Raw genomic sequence first — 18430 nt, 5'->3', positions numbered from 1 at the left:
CTAAAATTTAGGTTTTAGGCATTCATGAATGCCTAAAACCTAAAACCTAGCTTTTAGGTTTTTTGGATTCTGTGCCGCTTCAGTGTGTAGTTCTGAGCTTCATATTAGGGGATGGAGAGCTCTGTGCTCCTGATTCTGCCCCGAGGCTGGGGAGACTCCAGCCCTGAGCTGGTACCACCCAGGGGTTGATGACACCCAGCCCCACGTGCAGCAATCAGCTGCAGGACACGAGAGCCAAGCCTTGGCACTGCTCCCATGCTGGCAGTACCTGCATGTCCTTGAAGCCCAGCTCATGGAGCGTTTTCTCATCGTAGTCAGTGGTCAGTTCGTGCCCAGATGAAATCATTCTCACAGGTCCCATGAGGCCACCTAGGATAAAAGCCTATTTCAGCAAAATTCTGGAATCATAGTTTCAGTTTCACAATTTTAACAGTACACCCCTCAGCAGAGGCAAAAACTTGATGTCATTTCCTTAAGAAAAGTGGTTATTACATTAAACTAAATTTACTTGTATGTATTCACAAATAATCTTTGCAATACCAAGTCAGCCAACTTGGTCATGAAAAGTGTTTAGAATACAAACTCAAACATGCCTTACCATACTTTGTAGCAAATTACACAGAAAGATAATGGAAAATGATTGTGATCATCAACAATATGCCCTTGTACCACACATTTGTGGTTAAGTCAAAGAAGCATTGATTAATCTTACTTAAGTGTAAGTTGGAACCAAAGAAGTCACAACCACTTCAGAAGGGAAAACAGAGAACACCCTGCAAAGAACTCAGCACTGAACAAGAAACCTGAACAATTAAAAGTTTAAGAATTAAATTCCATTTGGTGCAGACAACCAAGCCTCTCTTCTAACAAGCACACTTTGCCCAACATGACCACATGTTTCTAAAATGCCAGTTACAATAAAAATAAGCATTTTCTGCTATGAGTGGAAAACAAGACAGTTTCTTTAGTAAAACTCTTTCTGATGAGCGGCTGGAAAAGGATTCTACAAAGAAGGCAATTAATGTGTCCAAAATTCAGTCTGGTTTACTTACATTGTGTCTCATTAAAACATGTTTTTTAGAAGTTGTTAAACTGTGAAGAGCAAGTTTAAATCATGTTTAAACATATACTAATAGTGGTGTTGGAAAGAGCTGCTCATGGACAGAATTTATTCAGATAATCATTCATTACATGCTAGCTCATGCTTATAATGAGAAAGAAAAACGAAGAAAACATAAAGAAAATTCAGAAAACATTTTTAACTGCAATAACTGATAAGAATGCTGTAATATATAATATCAGGAATAGAACATCCTCCTGAAGGATAAAGCAGGAATTTTCATTCACTCACAAACACAAAGAGGGAACAAAACCAGGATGCATATTCACTATACAAAGCAAGGTGACATTCCAAATTAGGAGCCTCAAAGCAGGACAAAGAATCATTTCTTCTACTGGATGACCATAAATTAAAAAGCAATTGCAGGAGTAAGGAAAATCTTCCACCTGACTGGAATACATGTATACAGAGCATAAATTATGAATTTGAATTGTGGCTTCAAACTCTGAATCAATGGCAGAGCTAGAAGTGTATGAATCAGATGAAATACAGAATAAGATATATAGACATATAGAATTTTACCAAGTCATGTGCAACAGAATCTCCAGTTTACAGAAAATAGCATCATGCAAACAACAAGAAGAAAAATAATGTGGGGGGAAATCTATTGGAACATGGAATTTGGATAGATTCAAGGACTTAAAGGATTTACATTTTCTTTGCTATTTCAAATAAATGGCAGTGCTTAAGAAACAACATTATTAATTAGAAGTGAGGGTGATACTAATTTGAGCTACAGCTGAAAAAAATAAATCATAATGCTTGCTTAGCTGAGGTATCTGGGGGGGAAAAAAACCCACAATCATTTGAGTGGTAAAGGCAAAATCTCCAGGTAGGAACAGCTCACCAGGGAAATCCCCTTTGCGACTGCTTTGGCCAAACTCCTGCAGCTGTGCTTGCTGATTTATCTGCTCCTTCTGCAAATTTTCATACCAATGTGTGACTTCTGCTCGGAGATCAGCCACCTGATCACTAGGGTACATTTCTATGGTCATCTGAAAGAAAAGAGGTGGTTTATTTTCCCAAGAGAGCTGTGGGATTACCAGCACTGAGCAGGGGAGGGTGTGCCTGGAAAGGGATTTTCCCTCACCTTGTCAGGAAGTCCAGCTGGCTGACAGACAATCCTTAGAGGTAGAGACTGTTTGTCACTCAGGGCTTTCAAGTGACTGCTGATGCCAGTGCCTTCAATCTGCCACTGTCTCAGGTGATATGCAAACCTTAGGAAGCAAAGAAAAACATGAAAAAAGTGGTTTTGTGTGCTGAACAAATGTTTGCTGAACAATGAAAGAAAGACAAAACCTGCAAATAGTTGTTTAGATTTTTTTTTTTTCAGTAAGAAGAAGTTATTGATAGCCTCACTGTGTTTGAAATGAAATTAAAATAACTTTTCAGAAGTTTCTTTGGTGAGGGATGGGAAACACAAACACATCCACACATGTTTATATAAGAACAAGGGCCAGCTCTGGTAACTGTTTAAACTTTATTTATTACCTTTCACAATCATTCCCTTTACACAAAGAAACTATTCCTTAAATTAATAATCACTCTTAACACACTCATCATTATGGTAAGAGGAATAGAAAGAAAGTCTGCATCCAAATATATCAATAGAGTTCTTTACCTTCTCCTAAAAGCCTCCAGGTGTGTTTTCAGCATTAAGAGCCCTCTTTCAATAATGGTCAGACTCGAGTGAGAGTCTTGCTCCAGGTTACTCGAAGCTATCATCAGACTCTCCATACACTTGCTAATAAATTCCTGCTCTTTTTCCAGACCAGTTTTACCTGCAATACCAGTTCAAGTCAATTTACAGGCACAGCTTTGGAACAACACATTTTAATACTAAGAATAAGAAAAGGATAGTGCTGGGTATTCTTTAAAGCATTTCAAACAGCAAAAAAAAAGAGATGAAAATGCAAGCTGATACCGTTGATGTAGTAAGAGTTGATGTACTGGATGGCTGCTCGACTGACATCTCCAGACTGTGCCCTTAGAGCAATGCCCCAGAACTGGTCCATGCCACACAGCTGCTGGACAAAAGGAAAACAAGCACACAAACAAAACATTGCCTCATTATTTTACTGGGACTGAGGGTTTTCAATCTGAGACATTCTTTTTACCTCTTGACTCAATCATAACAATATCTCATTTTCTCCACTGTCATCACTGCACACACCAATTACTACAGAACTCTAAATTTCTCAGAAACAGTTTGAAAGTCACACATGAGGAGAACTGGCTGAAATTCAAAATAGTGAAATTTCATTTTTGACAAACAGGAGTACTTCCAAATGAAGCTGGAAAACCACAACTATAATCAATATTCATTGCAAGAAAAAAAATGTCTCAAATCAATTTAGAGAATATATTCTAAATGTAATTTTATCTATGAGGTAATTGCTCTGGATAAAAAACTTCTAAAGCACATAATGCATAAATTGAGACATATTTTACAACACACTTGTAGTCACAGTTAAGTATGACTAACAGAATGTCACTTGACTCTTCTTCAATAGGTAAGTAAATGTTACAAACCTGTTTTTTAAACTCAACAGTGGATACAGTTCAGTTATGATCAAATGTGATAAACTGCACAAAGAGATGCAGGCAACAGGTATCAGGATTTGGTGGTTTCCTATCTTTGCCCTGAGAGACAAAACCCACAGGTGGCAGAGAGAAGAAAAGCCAGAGACAGAAGCCAGGCTCACCTCAGAGTTGGAGCCACCATCGTAGGCGCTCGTAGCCAGTCGAGCCAAGTTACACAAATGCTGGAAGAGGTTCAGGCCAGTCATACTGATAGTTTCAGGTTTGAGCTGTGGCATCTAAACAAATGCAAAAAAATGTCACTGCTGGAACAGAGAGCAAGTACAGGGCATTTATTTCACTGGCACTGTTATTACTAATCACTGCTATTATTAATCCCACTCAAATGCAGTAGATCAAACAGATTTGTTCTTGAAAAAGGTCATACCCTGAGTTTTAGATAGATAGAAAAAAAAATCAACTATAATTGGCTTAAACAGTTCACCTCACCAATTATTTGAACTGTAACAATGCAGAGGGGAAAAAAAAAGTTACTTCATTTCAACATCAGCTGCTTAACTTACCAACAGCAGGAGAACTTGTTAGCATATGTGACATCAACCCAAAAAAAATTATACATGTGCAAAACTAGACAAAAACCTGTGTCATCTTGGAAAAGAACTAAGACTACATTAATTATTGCACAATCTATCCATTTTGTAATGCCATCTGTCAAAGTAGATGGATGGAACAGAACCCCCTGGAGAAAGCTCTGCATGTTTGTCTTTTCAGTGGCTGTGTTGCTGATATTTGTAGACCCCTCCCAAAAGAAAAAGTCCATTTTTCAGTCAGGTGGAGCTGTACAGCATAAAACAAGCTATAGTTTTGTGAAGTTTTTTTCCCAAATTAAAATAAAGTGCTACACATCTGCAGACAAACACATGGGCTATTTGTAAAGAAGCACTCAGGTAAATTGTAGTGTGAAAAGAATTCCCACTAATCCATTCCCTTCCTCTCTCCAAGCAGAGAAAAACCTCTGCATGACAAGCAGGGCCTTCCTGGACTACAGAAGAGATAATTTCCATAGAAACTATTTTAAATGCCATAAACAGTGTTGATATGGAATGAAACATTCTATTCATTATTGGAATGATAAGGTTGCAATTAACTCTGCACATACCTTTTCTAAAAAAAGATGTTTGTAGGTCTCCATTCCCATGGCGTGCTGGTCTTTACTCCGTACTTGGTTCAAGAACCAGTGTAGTGCATCATCATAACATTCAGAATCTTCCACTAAGCAGTGCCACAGGATGTCCACTTGTTCTAAACTCAACCCTACAATTGGGGAAGTCTTTTTAACTACTCCTTTATAACACCAAATATTCCATAAAGGCCAAGAACACACAGAAAAATCAGAATATTTCTGTCAGGTCATGACACATAAATGTATTGTATGACAAATTGACTATCTACAGTGAAACCACCCAAATATTAATTGTAAAAAGTGTAATTTCTTTCTTCATAAGGAAAATTAATATCTGACAGTATTAAAATATGAAGAATTATTTATTTTTAGAATACATTACTCCAGTAAAAGATCTCATTATGGACACAAACCATTATGTACCATAAGTACATAATGTATTATCTTCCTTCAGTAATTACTACAATCCTACTATTTAGAAAAACTGCAGCACAAAGAACATAAAACTTTGTTCTCACAAAACTGCAACAGAATTTGAACTCCAAAGCTGGTTCTGTGCCTTTGCCAAAAAAATCTTCCTTCTTTTGAAACTGTCTCAGAGATTATTCTAAATTGTATGTTGAAAATAACATATAAAGCTGACGTGGATTGCAAAGAGGTATTTTTGCCTTTCTCTGGGGTGCTGCTGTGGTAAGATAACCTGAAATACTCACTGAAATGATCTGGGGATCCCAGAGTTGAAAACACACACGTCAGGAACTGGAGACGAACCTGAACCTCTGCACTGTGGCTGTATCTAAATGAAAATTTGGACAAAAAATTGAAGTTTGTTTCGTTGTTTATTGCCATAACTTCTTTCCTACTCACCCGTGTGTCTCTTAAAAGCATAAATAATTGTTTCTTACAAGCTTCTTTCTGAATTTCTAGTTCAGTGTATGGCCCAAATCCCAGCTGAAGATGCTGCAGAACCATCCCAAACAGCAGAGTGACACAAAAGCTGTCACTAGATAAAGTCTTTTTTTCTAGGGAATTGAGAAGGGGCATAGGAGTGGGTTTTTTTGTCTTACAGTTCAATTCAAGTGTATCATTTTGTCACCTTGCAGGATCTACCCTATTTTTCCCCCTAAATTGTAAAATGCTGTTATTTCTACTCTAGATTTCCAATTCCAAATGATACATATTCTTTATGAAAATATTTTCATAACTTATATAAAAATATAGACTTTACTTCTATTTATGCAGTAAAAGCTTGATGGTAAAAGGAGCAGAACAATTTCCCATTTTACCTGAATTTAAAGGATCCTACCTTCCTAAGTAATTCCTCACTAAAGCAACATCTAACATAAAGGGTGAAGTTAGATTTGAAGGAGTTAAATTGGACCCATAAATAGCAACATTTTTCAGATGTGGGCGCCCATATTGACTTTGACATCTGTCAAAACATGAACAGTCTCTTCCTCTGGGATTGGGGAGCTGGAAATTGCAGTGCTTGTTTATATACACCTGATTTTAATCACACAAATTAGAAAGTGCAGATGGATGTATTCAAACAAAAAAATCATGCAAGACAAATTTTAAAACTAAAACATTTGAATAGTTCTAGTATACAAAATCACTTTAAATTAACTTGAATATCAAAACCTCCATGTTTTATTTGCACACAAATATTCAACATGACATCTATAACAAAAAATGACACGAGAGTTGAGTTTTTTAAGAAGAAGGAGCCATTTAAAATGTTTTTACAGCCTTTTGTCTCCCTAGGCAGGAAATGTCCATACAGAAAGCCTTTACTTACAAGAACACATCAGCAGCAACACTGGTTAAAACCATAAAATATCAAACAGTCCAAGTCAGCTGTGTACTTACAGAGCGTGTTTGTGTCGTCCCTCCCTGACTGCCTGGATGTAGTGTACCAAATTATCAAAGAAAAGTTTCATCATATTTAGTTCTTTTTCTGCCCACCTGTGGCAATTCAAAGGACAGAAGGTATTATGGTTTGATTCAAAAGATCAGAAAAGCCCCAAGAAGCAGCCAGCTGTTACAGGAAAATGGCACACACGTTAACCCCCCAGAGTAAACATTCAGTTTTCCATCTCAGGAGCATTTTCCAGTACTGTACTCTCTTCTTCCTTGCAATCCTTAAGGTTTCCTAATGCCATTTTCAGGTGTAGGACTGACAGAACACTCCCTGTGGAGCCCATGAAAACTGTTCCTAAAGGCCCTAATTCAGAAAAGGTCTAACTCAGAACTGGGCATATGTTTAAATGTCACATCAAAAAGGCCAAGGATAATTGTTGCTTATCACTGTCACCTCTTCAAAAGTTCTGTCAGTCTGTTCTCTACAGCTACACCAGGCAGTTACCTGGTTTGTTCTGCTAAGGAATGCTGAACTCTGTATTATCTTCACCTTTCAAAGAGTTTTATACACCAAAGACCCCCTAAACTCTTGGGACAACTTACATTGTTATCCAATGTGTATCATAGCTGCTCCCAAATTGCTGGAATGTTCCAAACAGCTTGGGAAGAAGACGAAGTGAAACTACTACAGATCTAAGGGAGAAAAATGATGACAAGATGATTGGTACAAAACTGAAATAATTCATTGAAAAATTCCTTTGAGAAGCTCCAGTTCTGTGAGCAAACCAACGGAAGGAAAGCACTGTAAATCATAAATCATAGAGTGATCTGGATTGGAAGGGATTTTATAAAAGCCACCTCATTCCACTCCCTGCCATGGACAGGGACACCTTCCACTATCCCAGGTTGCTCAGAGCCCCATCCAAGCTGGCCTTGGACACTTCCAGGCATGAGGCAGCCACAGCTGCTCTGGGCAGTCTGTGCCAGTGTCTCAACAGCCTCACAATCAACAATTTTTTCCTCATATCTAATCTAAACCTACTTTCTTTAATTTTGAAGCCATTGCCTCTTGTCCTGTCACTCCAGGCTGTTGTAAAAAGTCTCTCTGCCAGGTCCCTTCAGGAACAGAAGGCCACAATTAGGGCTGAACAATCCCAATTCTCTCACCCTTTCCTCCCAGGAGAGGGGCTCCATCCCTCTTATCAACTTCTCTGGAGGTGCTCCAACAGGCTCATGTCCTTCCTGTGCTTGTGAAATCTCCCATCAAGACAACCAAGAAGTTTTCTGAACCTCAACTACACTTAACTCAATTTCTTTACATGCAACTCCTTGGACACAGAGCTGAGAATCATCTCTCAGCATGCTTGTAGCTCATCTCCCAAATGCAGTTCTCAGCAAAAAGGTAACACTGTAACACAGCAGGTGATGTCTAGCAGTTATCTGTACCATGAAAACAAATTCCACTTTCACCAGGACAATCTCACAGCTTTGGCTGGTAATCAAACAAGTTCTCTGAGGTCAAGGTGCTCCTTCCTCATAGAAACTAGACCCCAAACAGACTTGTCTGTTCCTCAGCCACCTGTGTGTAAAATCTGAATATTCAGTATAAAATGCTTAGCCAAGGCACCTGACCTTGCCCCTGACTGAGGTGCAGACCTGATTTTACCAAAGGCAGGAAAGCAATAACCTTTGGCACAAGGGAGAACAGACAAATGCAACAAAATGAGAAATTCAGGACACCAAAACAAAAAGAAATGGAGCATCAGAAACATCCACAACACTTTGGAAACTATTTTTATTCTTTTGCTTTTGTCTAGTTTAAGTTGTCTTCCTGTAAAATGAAATAGTCAGCTTGGATTTCTGGTATGTTGCAAAAATAAAAATAAGATACTTATAAAACAGATAATTTATGATTGAAGTTACCTGTTGTTTGCTAAATTTTCTAAGCAGCCTTCAATAAATCTCATTCGAATCTGTCTGTCAGTGAACCAGCACACTAAAGAACAGAGCAGCTTCTCTGCCTCATTTATTAACCCTTCAGAGAGATGAATCTACAGCAAATAGAAAGAAAGGACAATGAATATTTTGTATTTATTTTCTTTTTTAAAACAGTGTTTTCTGGTATTGACTCACTGCATCTTCATCCTGGACCAGATCCCAGAGCAGGGTATTTCCTTTCTTACAAACATTATCCAAATTAATGTCTGTCACTGCATTGCTGTTGTACTGATGTTTGTGAACTGCTGGTCCTGCACAAAATATAAAGATCACTAGTGAACAAACAGAAGGAACCATCTGAATTGAACATTATTCCCTAAGTGCACAAACAACAACACATTTTATTTGTTAACTTGGGCTATTTCAAAGTGCAACAACACTGTAATTGCAGCCTTTTTTCACATATGGGTTCTTAAAAGACAGCACCAGAAGCCAACAGGGCAGTTGGGCCAATATTTACACTGCTTTTGGCAAAGTGCAATTAAAAACAGCACTGAAGAACTGCAGATGCAATTGCTTTTTAATTTAATTCATACTGTAATTAATATATTTCTTAATCCTTTCTGTGGTGTCGTGGTCCAAAGGGAGTTATCTCCATAACCACCAGGGCTGGAATGCAGGGAAGGAGAACATTTCAATAAATTCCCCTCCTACTACAGGATTCCCTTCATCCAGCTGAAAACCAGAGAAAACAAACAGCATTTTTCCATGTGCTACAACATCAAAGTGCAGGATTTCAGAAACTCATCATGTTTTCATAAACACTGATAGACATTTTCTTTCCTCTCTGTGCCCACAGCTGGCACCATTCATTGATCTACTATTTAATACCATTTTCATGGAACAGCAAAGTCAAGTAGAAAATTCAGACTGCACACAGAGAACACTGTAATTATTTGCACATGCAAAACTAGGGGTGTCAAAAATAAAATGCACTGAAGGCCTCATGCTGAACCAGTAATTTGAATCTTCAGTTAGACAAATAATATCTATGGAAAATATTGAAAAAAATATGCTGATTTATAGATTTATAAAGTTTTTAATAGTTTATTCAACTCTGCAGTATAGGAAAAAATCCAAAGTTTCAATGTCAGGCTAAAATTTATCATAAAAACTTTTCATTCAATTACTTCATGGAAATATATAAACAGCACTGGGTTTGCTCTCTGCTGGATGAGAGCAAACCTGGTTCTTGCAGGCCAGTGAAGAAAAACATGAACCCTTCACCAACCCTGCTCTCCATTATGTTCAAAAACAGGGTAAAAGAGAAAATAAAGCTGCCAAAACAGCATATGGAAAGATGCTATAATTCTTGAGAAGTGTTTTAGGAGCATTTTAAATGGCACCCTGAAGTAAACCAGAAGATTTGGCAGTGTAAGATGAAATAGCACAAAATGCCCTTTACAGCAAACTCCCAAAAGTATCAAGTCATATTTTAAGTCATTTTTCCAGAATTATCTTCCCTAGAGCCCATTATGGTTAATTCATTTATAGGTTAATTTATGATGTTAAATGTACAAAATCACAGTAATGTGCACCCACCAGCACAAAAGCTGCAGAAAGTTTCAGAGTGGAAAATCTTTTAAAGAGAGTCTTGCATTTCAGTACCACCTTTCCTTACACTTAAATAACCTTTTAGAAAGAACACTTACTAGGTTCTTTTGTGCCTTTATTTGTTTTAACTTGCATTCAAAGCTCCAGATGAAATGGAAAGGTGGGGGATTCAAAAAGATAAACACAGCTAAAAACAAATGAATGCTTCTGTGTTGACAAATGAACACAGACACAAAAATTCATCTCTTGGAGAAACATTAAGTTCTCAGCAGTCATCATGGTTTCTTTGGACAAATACAATAAATGGCTAAAATAACTTCATTATTTTAATTACTGGAGACTAATTCAAAATGACAAACGAAGTTTTTCAGTTTTTCTTTGATCACTCTTACCTTGACTCAGATGTTCATGATAGATAGAGGCCAGGTTTGGGAGGTGCTGCTGAAGATGAGATGTTAGCTCAGCATGGGAATTAATCTGTACCAGCTCTTCTTCACAGCCAGACTCTTCCCCATCAAAATCTGCCATATTTTTCTCTGATTTTGCACTGACTTGAGAACTACTGCAGCTGACATCATCTGCACTAAGCATATCATCAACCATATGCCTGTAAAAGAAGAATATCAGAATGGACAATATCAAAGAGGAAGTTGTTTATAGCAGACTACAAGTGAGCAGACACCTCCCCTAAAGCTAAAGTCAGGATGAATCATCTGCTTGAACAGCAGCCCTTGTATGAATTGGAGAAACAACTTCAGATATGTAAACTGAAGATCTCACTAGCATGATGTCTGAGTTGGCTTCTCAGTGTTAACTAAATGCAGCACTTTGTATTTTTAACATTTTTTAAATGCTGTCTTATTTATTCAATACCAAAACTCAAGAGAAACCTTCAATCAGATGTTAACAAATCAGGTATCTGTGTAACTGTCTGTGATAACAATCATCTCTGCAAGACAAAATTATCCTGAGCTACAGCAGAGTGTCCCTACACCAATTTCTGCCCAGATGGAGCATTTTGCTACCACTTTTATTTCTGTTATGGAAGGAGTCAGAAGAAGCTAGGTCAAGGGAAATATAGGTTGGATATTAGGAAGATGTTTTTTACAGAAGGGGTGAGGAAGTTCTGGAAGGAAGGTGGTGGGGTCACCATCCCTGGATGTGATTAAGAAAAGACTGGATGTGGCACTGGGTGCCATGGTTTAGTTGAGGTGTGAGGGCATGGACTGGACTCTATGACCTTGAAGGTCTCTTCCAAACAAATCATTCTGTGATTCTGTGAAATGCCAAGCTACCTACCCATCGTGGTGGTGGTGGTGGTGGTGATGGTGGTGGTGGTGCTGGGGCCCGATGAACTGCCGACAGTTAAATAACTCATTCCCAATAGTTTCCCCGAGGAAGTCCCCCGTGTGCGTGATACAAGAATCTTGAGAGCCTTGTGAAATGTGAGCAGTGCTCATTTCCCCTGCCATGTCGTGCTCAGTGTCCTCGGCGTGGGGGCAGGCGTCGAGCATGCGGATGCGGTTATCCACGGGCGCCACGGCGTCCGCGCTGAACGCGTGCTCCTTGCCCGCCCCGTTGCTGGCGCCGCTCCTCTCCGCCGGCCCCTGGGCGTCTCCCAGGCAAATGCCAGTCTGGGATTCCAGTTTTCTGCCTCGTAAATCTGCGCTCCTGGTGCTTTTCTGAGGATTGTGACTCCTGTCTTCTTCCTCTTCGTCTTCCTCCTCTTTGAGAGCCTCGATATCCGCGATGTCCTCTGACTGCACCTCGCTGCCGGGGCTGCCGGCGGACTGGCTGGCGTGGCTGGAGTTGGCCTCGTTGCTGGATCCATCACTGTGGCCACTGCTGCTCCCAGGCCCACTGCTGCCATCCTCACCACTGTTGGCTGTCTCATCAGAGCTTCCTTGCATGGATTCCTGAAATTATTTTGGGTTTTTTTAAGATCGGTGGAAAAATAAAGCACCACTGGAAATACATAATTAATATCATCATCATCATTCAAACATCATTCTTCCTTTAGGAGGAAATGTGTCACATCTACAAGTTCACATTCACTCTTTCTCAATTTGGTTGCTGATGACAAAATGCTCCAAGCAAGACTCAGATTTAATAATTGATTTTCTGCATTACCTTGTTGCTAACAGGATCTATGTGCAGACTTTGCACGTGCACAGAGCCCCAGTGTGACAACGTCTTGCTGTCCATTACTAAGAGATTAACCTAACTGGAACACCATTTAAATGCAGGAATACATTTGTCTGAGGTGGTTTGGAAACAAGTACAGCTAAAACATCATTTTTATAGCTAGTACCAGGCAGCTCAGTAACAAAATTCCCAGAGTCAGACCCACGCTCTTACCTCTGTGTCCGAAAGTCGCTGCTGGACGTGTTTTGTTCTGTTAATCAGCTGTTCCTCCATTTCAATGTCACTGCCTCCACTCTGATGGGTGTCACTGTTGTCACTACTTTGAGGGCTTGCTGCTGGGGACCCTAATTCAAAACCACATTTCCCAGTTACTCTGTGACAGGTAATTACTGGAATGTAACAGCACTGCATAAATCTGCCTCAAATATTGAGCGTTCTTCCAGCAAACAGGGATATAACTTAAACTATGTGTACCTAAATACTAAAAATTTCACTTAGAACACTCAGCATTTTACAAAGTTTGTACTCTGATGTCTCTTCTTGCCATAGTTATACAAATTTCTACTCAAAATACCATTTCATTTGATTTCTCATAAAACCAGAATTTCACATTTAATTCTGTTCCAAATTCAAAAGCACTGTAGACTCAAATGAGCCAGATTGTGGTGTACAACTAAAATTATACTTACAAGGGGAAGGGGCTGCTCTTCTGAGCTCCTCTTCTTCTGATGGAAAAAAGCAGGATGGAAAAATAAGTGACTAAAAATCATTTTGTCAGCATATAGTTGTCCATGATTCATAAAAGCCAGTAGTATGAAGAGAAAGGGAAACTAGAGGAAAATGGCTTGGCAGCACCTTTAGTAATGACTATGGGGAAATACACAGTCCAGTAGAAAACAAAATCACCAGATCAGAAACAGCATGTAATACCAAAAACTAGGTAAAAAAGCTTTTATAAGATTTTGTGCAGCTATTAAGCTACATGTGTGCAGCAGAACAAGAATAGTTATAGATAATTTTCTGAATTTGAAAGAACAAAGAAAAATACAGACTACTCTAGCTATACAAACAGAATGGGTCTGAAACACAAAGCTTCCCAAAAGCACTCACAGACTTTTCATGCTTTCATCTACAGCCTCAAGTTCTGCTGGAAAAATATACCAGCATGACACTTTTAAAATACTTAGAGGAGAAAGTTCTATACCTGCTTTTTGTCCAAACTCAACATGGAGACTATGAAAATTCCAAATTTAACTCCCAGATCTACTGGAAAACCACACACCTTTTTTGTTTCCCATGGGCAGGTTGGTACTCAGTAAAGATGCAAAGGAGCTTTGTTTTGACAGCTGAGCCTTAGCTGCCAGTGCATTATTCCACAGGGCTTTGATCAGCATGGATGCCAAATACAAGGTCTGGAAAGAAAACCAGGGAAAAGTCCCATTAAGCAGCAGGTTTTGGATAGAAAGATCCACTGTTCATTTTTCTCTAGGCCAATACTACAGCTCACCAAAATAAACTCATCAAAATAAACAACTCAGCTAAATAATGTGTGAAACACATTCTAACTTCAGACAGGAAGTCAGAATCTTCCATCAGTGCTTATGTAATTTCTAAAAATTATCCTTCAAAAGCCAGGAAAGGTGCAATTGAAGAAACATGACAACTTTACTCCTAGAGTTCCCCCCTTTCTGCATTAGTGAATATTCCTTTCGGAAGACAAATCCTTCATGGTTGTTTAACACTCTCATTTAATTGCTTTTCTCATGCCAGTGATGCTGCTGGCCCTGTCTTTACCTGTTCGGTGTGAGCACTGGGATGAAGAGTTGAGACAAGGTTAAGGAGGTGTCTAAGTGGGACAGGGTCCAAGTTTTTGATCAAAGAAGGAAACAAGTCGTGTATGTAACGACTGCAGTGCTTCAGCTACAAGGTACAAACAGAGCAGGTAACAGGAACAGCAAAACAAACAAATAAATCAAATATTGCAGCAAGCAAACATATTTGTACAAATTCTCAGGAGCTGTTGTTGAATAATTTCAAACTCCAGCAGATTTGCAGTTTTGACTCAAGTAATTTTGACATTGTAAAGCCTGCAAAGGCACAAATCAAATGCAACAGTTCCTTCCTTAGTTCTAGTTCTGAGAGATTGGGTGAAAAGAAGAACTGGAAGTTTGTTTTGTATTTGAACTTAAATATGACTTCTAAAATATTAAGTTTATATGCTAAATACACTGAGGGAAGCAGTATTTGCAATGATTACCTTTTTAGCAGTGGTAAATACAAATAAAGACTACTCAGGAACAGACTGTTTGAGGATTATAAAGAAATTTTTTGTCTTTCCAGTGATGGATGTCAAAAAATCTGACAGTGTGTTCAGCTAACTACTCCATTTCCACATGAAAGTGACAGTGCTCCTGGATGACTCCTCTTTGGTTAAATGCTGCTTTTCACAGCCACTTAAAAGAGTTTCTTTGTAAGGATGTTGTTATTCAAAAAATGAAAGAAAGGTTACAGGAAACTTCTAGAAAAAAATTTCTTACGTTGGTTACCACACTTGCACCTCAAAAGGGTTTTTTTTTCATGATTTCTTTTATTTTGCCTTCCTGGCATTAGAAAATCTATGTCAGCAATTGACTGTGTACAGGCCAACTTTCACAGGATTCAGTGGAAGGAAATCACATGGGTTCTATGCAAAGATGCATTTAAACATCTTGAGATAACTTCAGCTTAGGGAAGATGAATTTTTGGCTGAAAGCTCATTTGAGAAGTGGAAAACACACTTTAAGGCCTTCTGTTCTTTCAGTCTAAAGGTGTCAGCCTTTCAAACAACAGGAAGTGATCAGGACGTGCTTAATTCTAATATCAAACATTGTGAAAATACCACTATGTCAAAATGAACACTTAAACTGTGAAAACAGTTTAAGTAAGGACTCTGTCCTTGCTATACAACTTCATTTTTTTCCTTGTATAAAAGTAGCCAGGGTGATTTTTTGCATCTAATAAATAACCCAGGAAATGTGGCAGTCACCTAACTTGACATTTTGGTCAGCAAAATGCTCAGACAGCCAAGAAAAAGCAAACAACTCAACTTATTATCAAAAATAGGTAATATATTATTCCTAAAGCAGTATAAAATATATTAAAAAAATCCAGAGGTCTGACACAGTGTGTGACATACTGTGTGAAAACATCAAGGAAGTGAAAATACTGGTTTAAAATGCATTGTAAAATAAATAATTATTAATTATTCTGACACAGAAAAATGGTGAAGCAAATGCTATTCCAGTGAGCATTTAATTAACATTCCAGCTGCATGTTTTAATGACAATGGACCACACTGGTTCAGAGTGTGTGTTCAGTACTATTTGATTGAAAGAAATGACAAAGAAATATTGAACACATAAAAAACCCTCTTTAAATTCTAACCTGTTCTAACAGTGTGTTCCCTAGGCCTGCTCATGCCTATTGTATTCAAATCCCCTAAATAAAAAATGTCACAACCTAAAATAACAAGCAGAGTGACCCATTAAAAGTAGCACACAAATAAATCTTTCTGAAGGCAAAAAGCCTATCAGAGTTTCCAGCTTTAGCAAGCGAAAAATAAAATTTCAGTGCCTTTTCTAGATTTTAACAGCAGCAGAGGAGCACAGCTGTAAACTTCACTGCCACAATTTTCACCTGATTGTTCCCACCAGGACTACCAGAAATGGAAGCTACAATACACAGGAGCAAGGCAATTTAGCACAACAGTAAAAATACTGCAACTACCCTACAACCTTCATCCACATTCCCAATGAAAACACTCTGTCCTTGCTATACAACTTCATTTTTTTCCTTGTATAAAAGTAGCCAGGGTGATTTTTTGCATCTAATAAATAACCCAGGAAATGTGGCAGTCACCTAACTTGACATTTTGGTCAGCAAAATGCTCAGACAGCCAAGAAAAAGCAAACAACTCAACTTAAGAACGTAAAACAAAACCAATTTAATTTCTATTTTGTTTTTCTTTTATCACTCCTGCAATTACAAAAATTCAATATATACCTGTGCAGCAGCCCAAATACAGTCTATATGTTGAGTACTAAGTCTCCCTTCAGCTGCAAGAAAATTCAGAATCACTTGGCACTGTTTGATGATCTGCAAAGTGAGAACATAGTGAGGAAAGATTTACTAGAACAACAAGTTCATGCTCTGTGTTTACACCAAATTTATAATAATCAAATACAAACCTCAATATGTAAATTTGGTCCAAAAATGTGCTCAACTACATTGTTGCTGATAAGCCAGTCTGCAAGTTCTTTTGCAATTGACCTGGAGATGAAAAAAGAGTGGAAACATAAAATAATCTGCCTGTAATATTTACTCTGTGCTCCTCTCTAGCACAGCACATCCTGCAAGGTGGTATCTGCAGTTGTAGTGAGGGCACAAAAACCTTCTGAACACAAACCATGGTCAGTATTCATTTTTCCAAGCAGGAAGCAAATGATTTCTGTATTTTTTTTTCTTTAGCTGGAAGACTAATGCCAAATATCAACAATTAATCAGCAAACATAACCAATAATTCTACTAATTTTATTAGTTAATGTGCAACAGACCATGTGCAAACAATTCCAAAGACCTCATAGGTAAGATTTTGACACTGCTATTTAATCCAAGTTTATCATTAAATTCCAGAAGTATTGAAATGTAGCTAAAGGTGGGAGTAACAGAAATTATTTTCTTAAGGAAGCCATGGATACATTTTTAGATTCTCTTACACAAATAGCAATTCTCCCAAACTGTGTTTGCCATGGTCATACTCACACACATGCAGCACACAGACACTTCCAAATTCTCATTCTGCTCATCCACACCAACAGGGAACTTTACCCACTGCCATTCCCTAAGCAAATATTCCAACTGACCAGGACAAGGAAATTGAGTTTGCCAAGACAAAAGCTGAACTTGAGAAAGCACTGCCCTATCTGCAAAGCAGTGCATAAGCTCCTTTCTATTCCTTCTCTTCAAGCAAATGTTTGTTTACTCTGATTTTGGCACCAGAAGGAATTACAGGACATCAGAGTATTTAAAGCTCAGCTTTTGGTTTAAATGGCCCTGGAATAACAGAGCTGTGTCTCACAGGGAGAGGGGATGGAGGGAGGAGGTGCCTTGGAGGACCTGAGGAAGAGTTAATTTTACCACTTCTGCTCATGTCACATTTATGGTCACTATTAAAATCCAGGACTGCCAATCTTTATCATCCTCAAGAAGGAACCAAGATTCTCTAAGTAAAAAAAGATTGCCTTTGTAGGATTCTCTACTCAGGGGCACACTGCCAGTGCTTCAATTGTTTTGAATTTCCTGATCCTCATGGCTGAGTCCAAGGAGCAAAGCTCCTGTTACTCCACATCATTTCTGGACTGTTCACTTCTAATTCCAGGACACTGGCAATCAAATATTCCCACACCATTCAAGGATAATGTCCCATAACATTTAAGGAATCACTGGCCTGCAGGGTACAGAAGTTTGCCAACAGTTATCATTTATGGCTTACCAATAAATGAGTTTCACACTGCAAAGTCAGTTTGACAAAGGATCTGCCCAAAGAGGGATTGAAAAGATAAACTGCATCTGCTCCATGAATCCAAGATGTCCTTAGCTTCCCACAGAGCCTCATTCCAAAACCAAACCAAACTCACCTATCCCCAGCACCCAAAAGATGCCCACCCAAAGCAAACTCTGGCACGTGCACATTTGTGACTCAGCCAGGGCTTGGATTTCTGGCTAACCAAGGCTGAAGAAAGACCTTTCCTTTCTTCTTGCATCTGAGTTCTTCAGCCTGCAGCTTTGAGAAGGAATCCCAGATAAATAACCATTGCTAGGCTCGCTGGCAATGCCAGTATGAAAGGACACATTCCTCATGGGGTCTCTTTATCCAAACCCTTCTGCTCATGGCACAACACCCATCAGGCTTTGTATCCAGTCATATGCTGCATTTTAACCACTCCAAAGGAAAGAACAAAAGCTCTCCTCTAGAATGAGTTCCTTCACAT

General features: G+C 38.6%; 1 protein-coding gene across 10 annotated transcripts in view; it reads right to left on the bottom strand.

The window, feature by feature from the left end:
- USP34 (ubiquitin specific peptidase 34) overlaps positions 1-18430 on the bottom strand; it is a 112014-nt gene that overhangs the window by 47958 nt on the left and 45626 nt on the right. For 5 of the 10 annotated variants that reach the window (XM_041474106.1, XM_041474112.1, XM_041474111.1 and 2 more), the window contains exons 9-28: positions 16628-16709; positions 16443-16535; positions 14196-14321; positions 13684-13813; positions 13091-13126; positions 12615-12745; positions 11556-12172; positions 10649-10863; positions 8838-8953; positions 8628-8755; positions 7308-7397; positions 6714-6809; positions 5558-5640; positions 4821-4975; positions 3826-3939; positions 3045-3147; positions 2742-2901; positions 2211-2337; positions 1968-2115; positions 269-369 (exon numbers count right to left, since the gene is read on the bottom strand). In XM_041474106.1, coding sequence (XP_041330040.1) covers positions 269-369; positions 1968-2115; positions 2211-2337; positions 2742-2901; positions 3045-3147; positions 3826-3939; positions 4821-4975; positions 5558-5640; positions 6714-6809; positions 7308-7397; positions 8628-8755; positions 8838-8953; positions 10649-10863; positions 11556-12172; positions 12615-12745; positions 13091-13126; positions 13684-13813; positions 14196-14321; positions 16443-16535; positions 16628-16709 — 2851 coding nt within the window. The remainder of the gene's footprint in view (positions 1-268; positions 370-1967; positions 2116-2210; positions 2338-2741; positions 2902-3044; positions 3148-3825; positions 3940-4820; positions 4976-5557; positions 5641-6713; positions 6810-7307; positions 7398-8627; positions 8756-8837; positions 8954-10648; positions 10864-11555; positions 12173-12614; positions 12746-13090; positions 13127-13683; positions 13814-14195; positions 14322-16442; positions 16536-16627; positions 16710-18430) is intronic. The other 5 variants (XM_041474107.1, XM_041474113.1, XM_041474110.1 and 2 more) reach the window with 3 other exon arrangements.

Source organism: Pyrgilauda ruficollis, unplaced genomic scaffold, assembly GCF_017590135.1.
Source record: "Pyrgilauda ruficollis isolate IOZ18807 unplaced genomic scaffold, ASM1759013v1 scaffold31, whole genome shotgun sequence".
Classification (NCBI taxonomy): Eukaryota; Metazoa; Chordata; class Aves; order Passeriformes; family Passeridae; genus Pyrgilauda; species Pyrgilauda ruficollis.
Note: the sequence above shows the minus strand (reverse complement) of the source record. Positions and strands in the feature narration are given on the sequence as shown.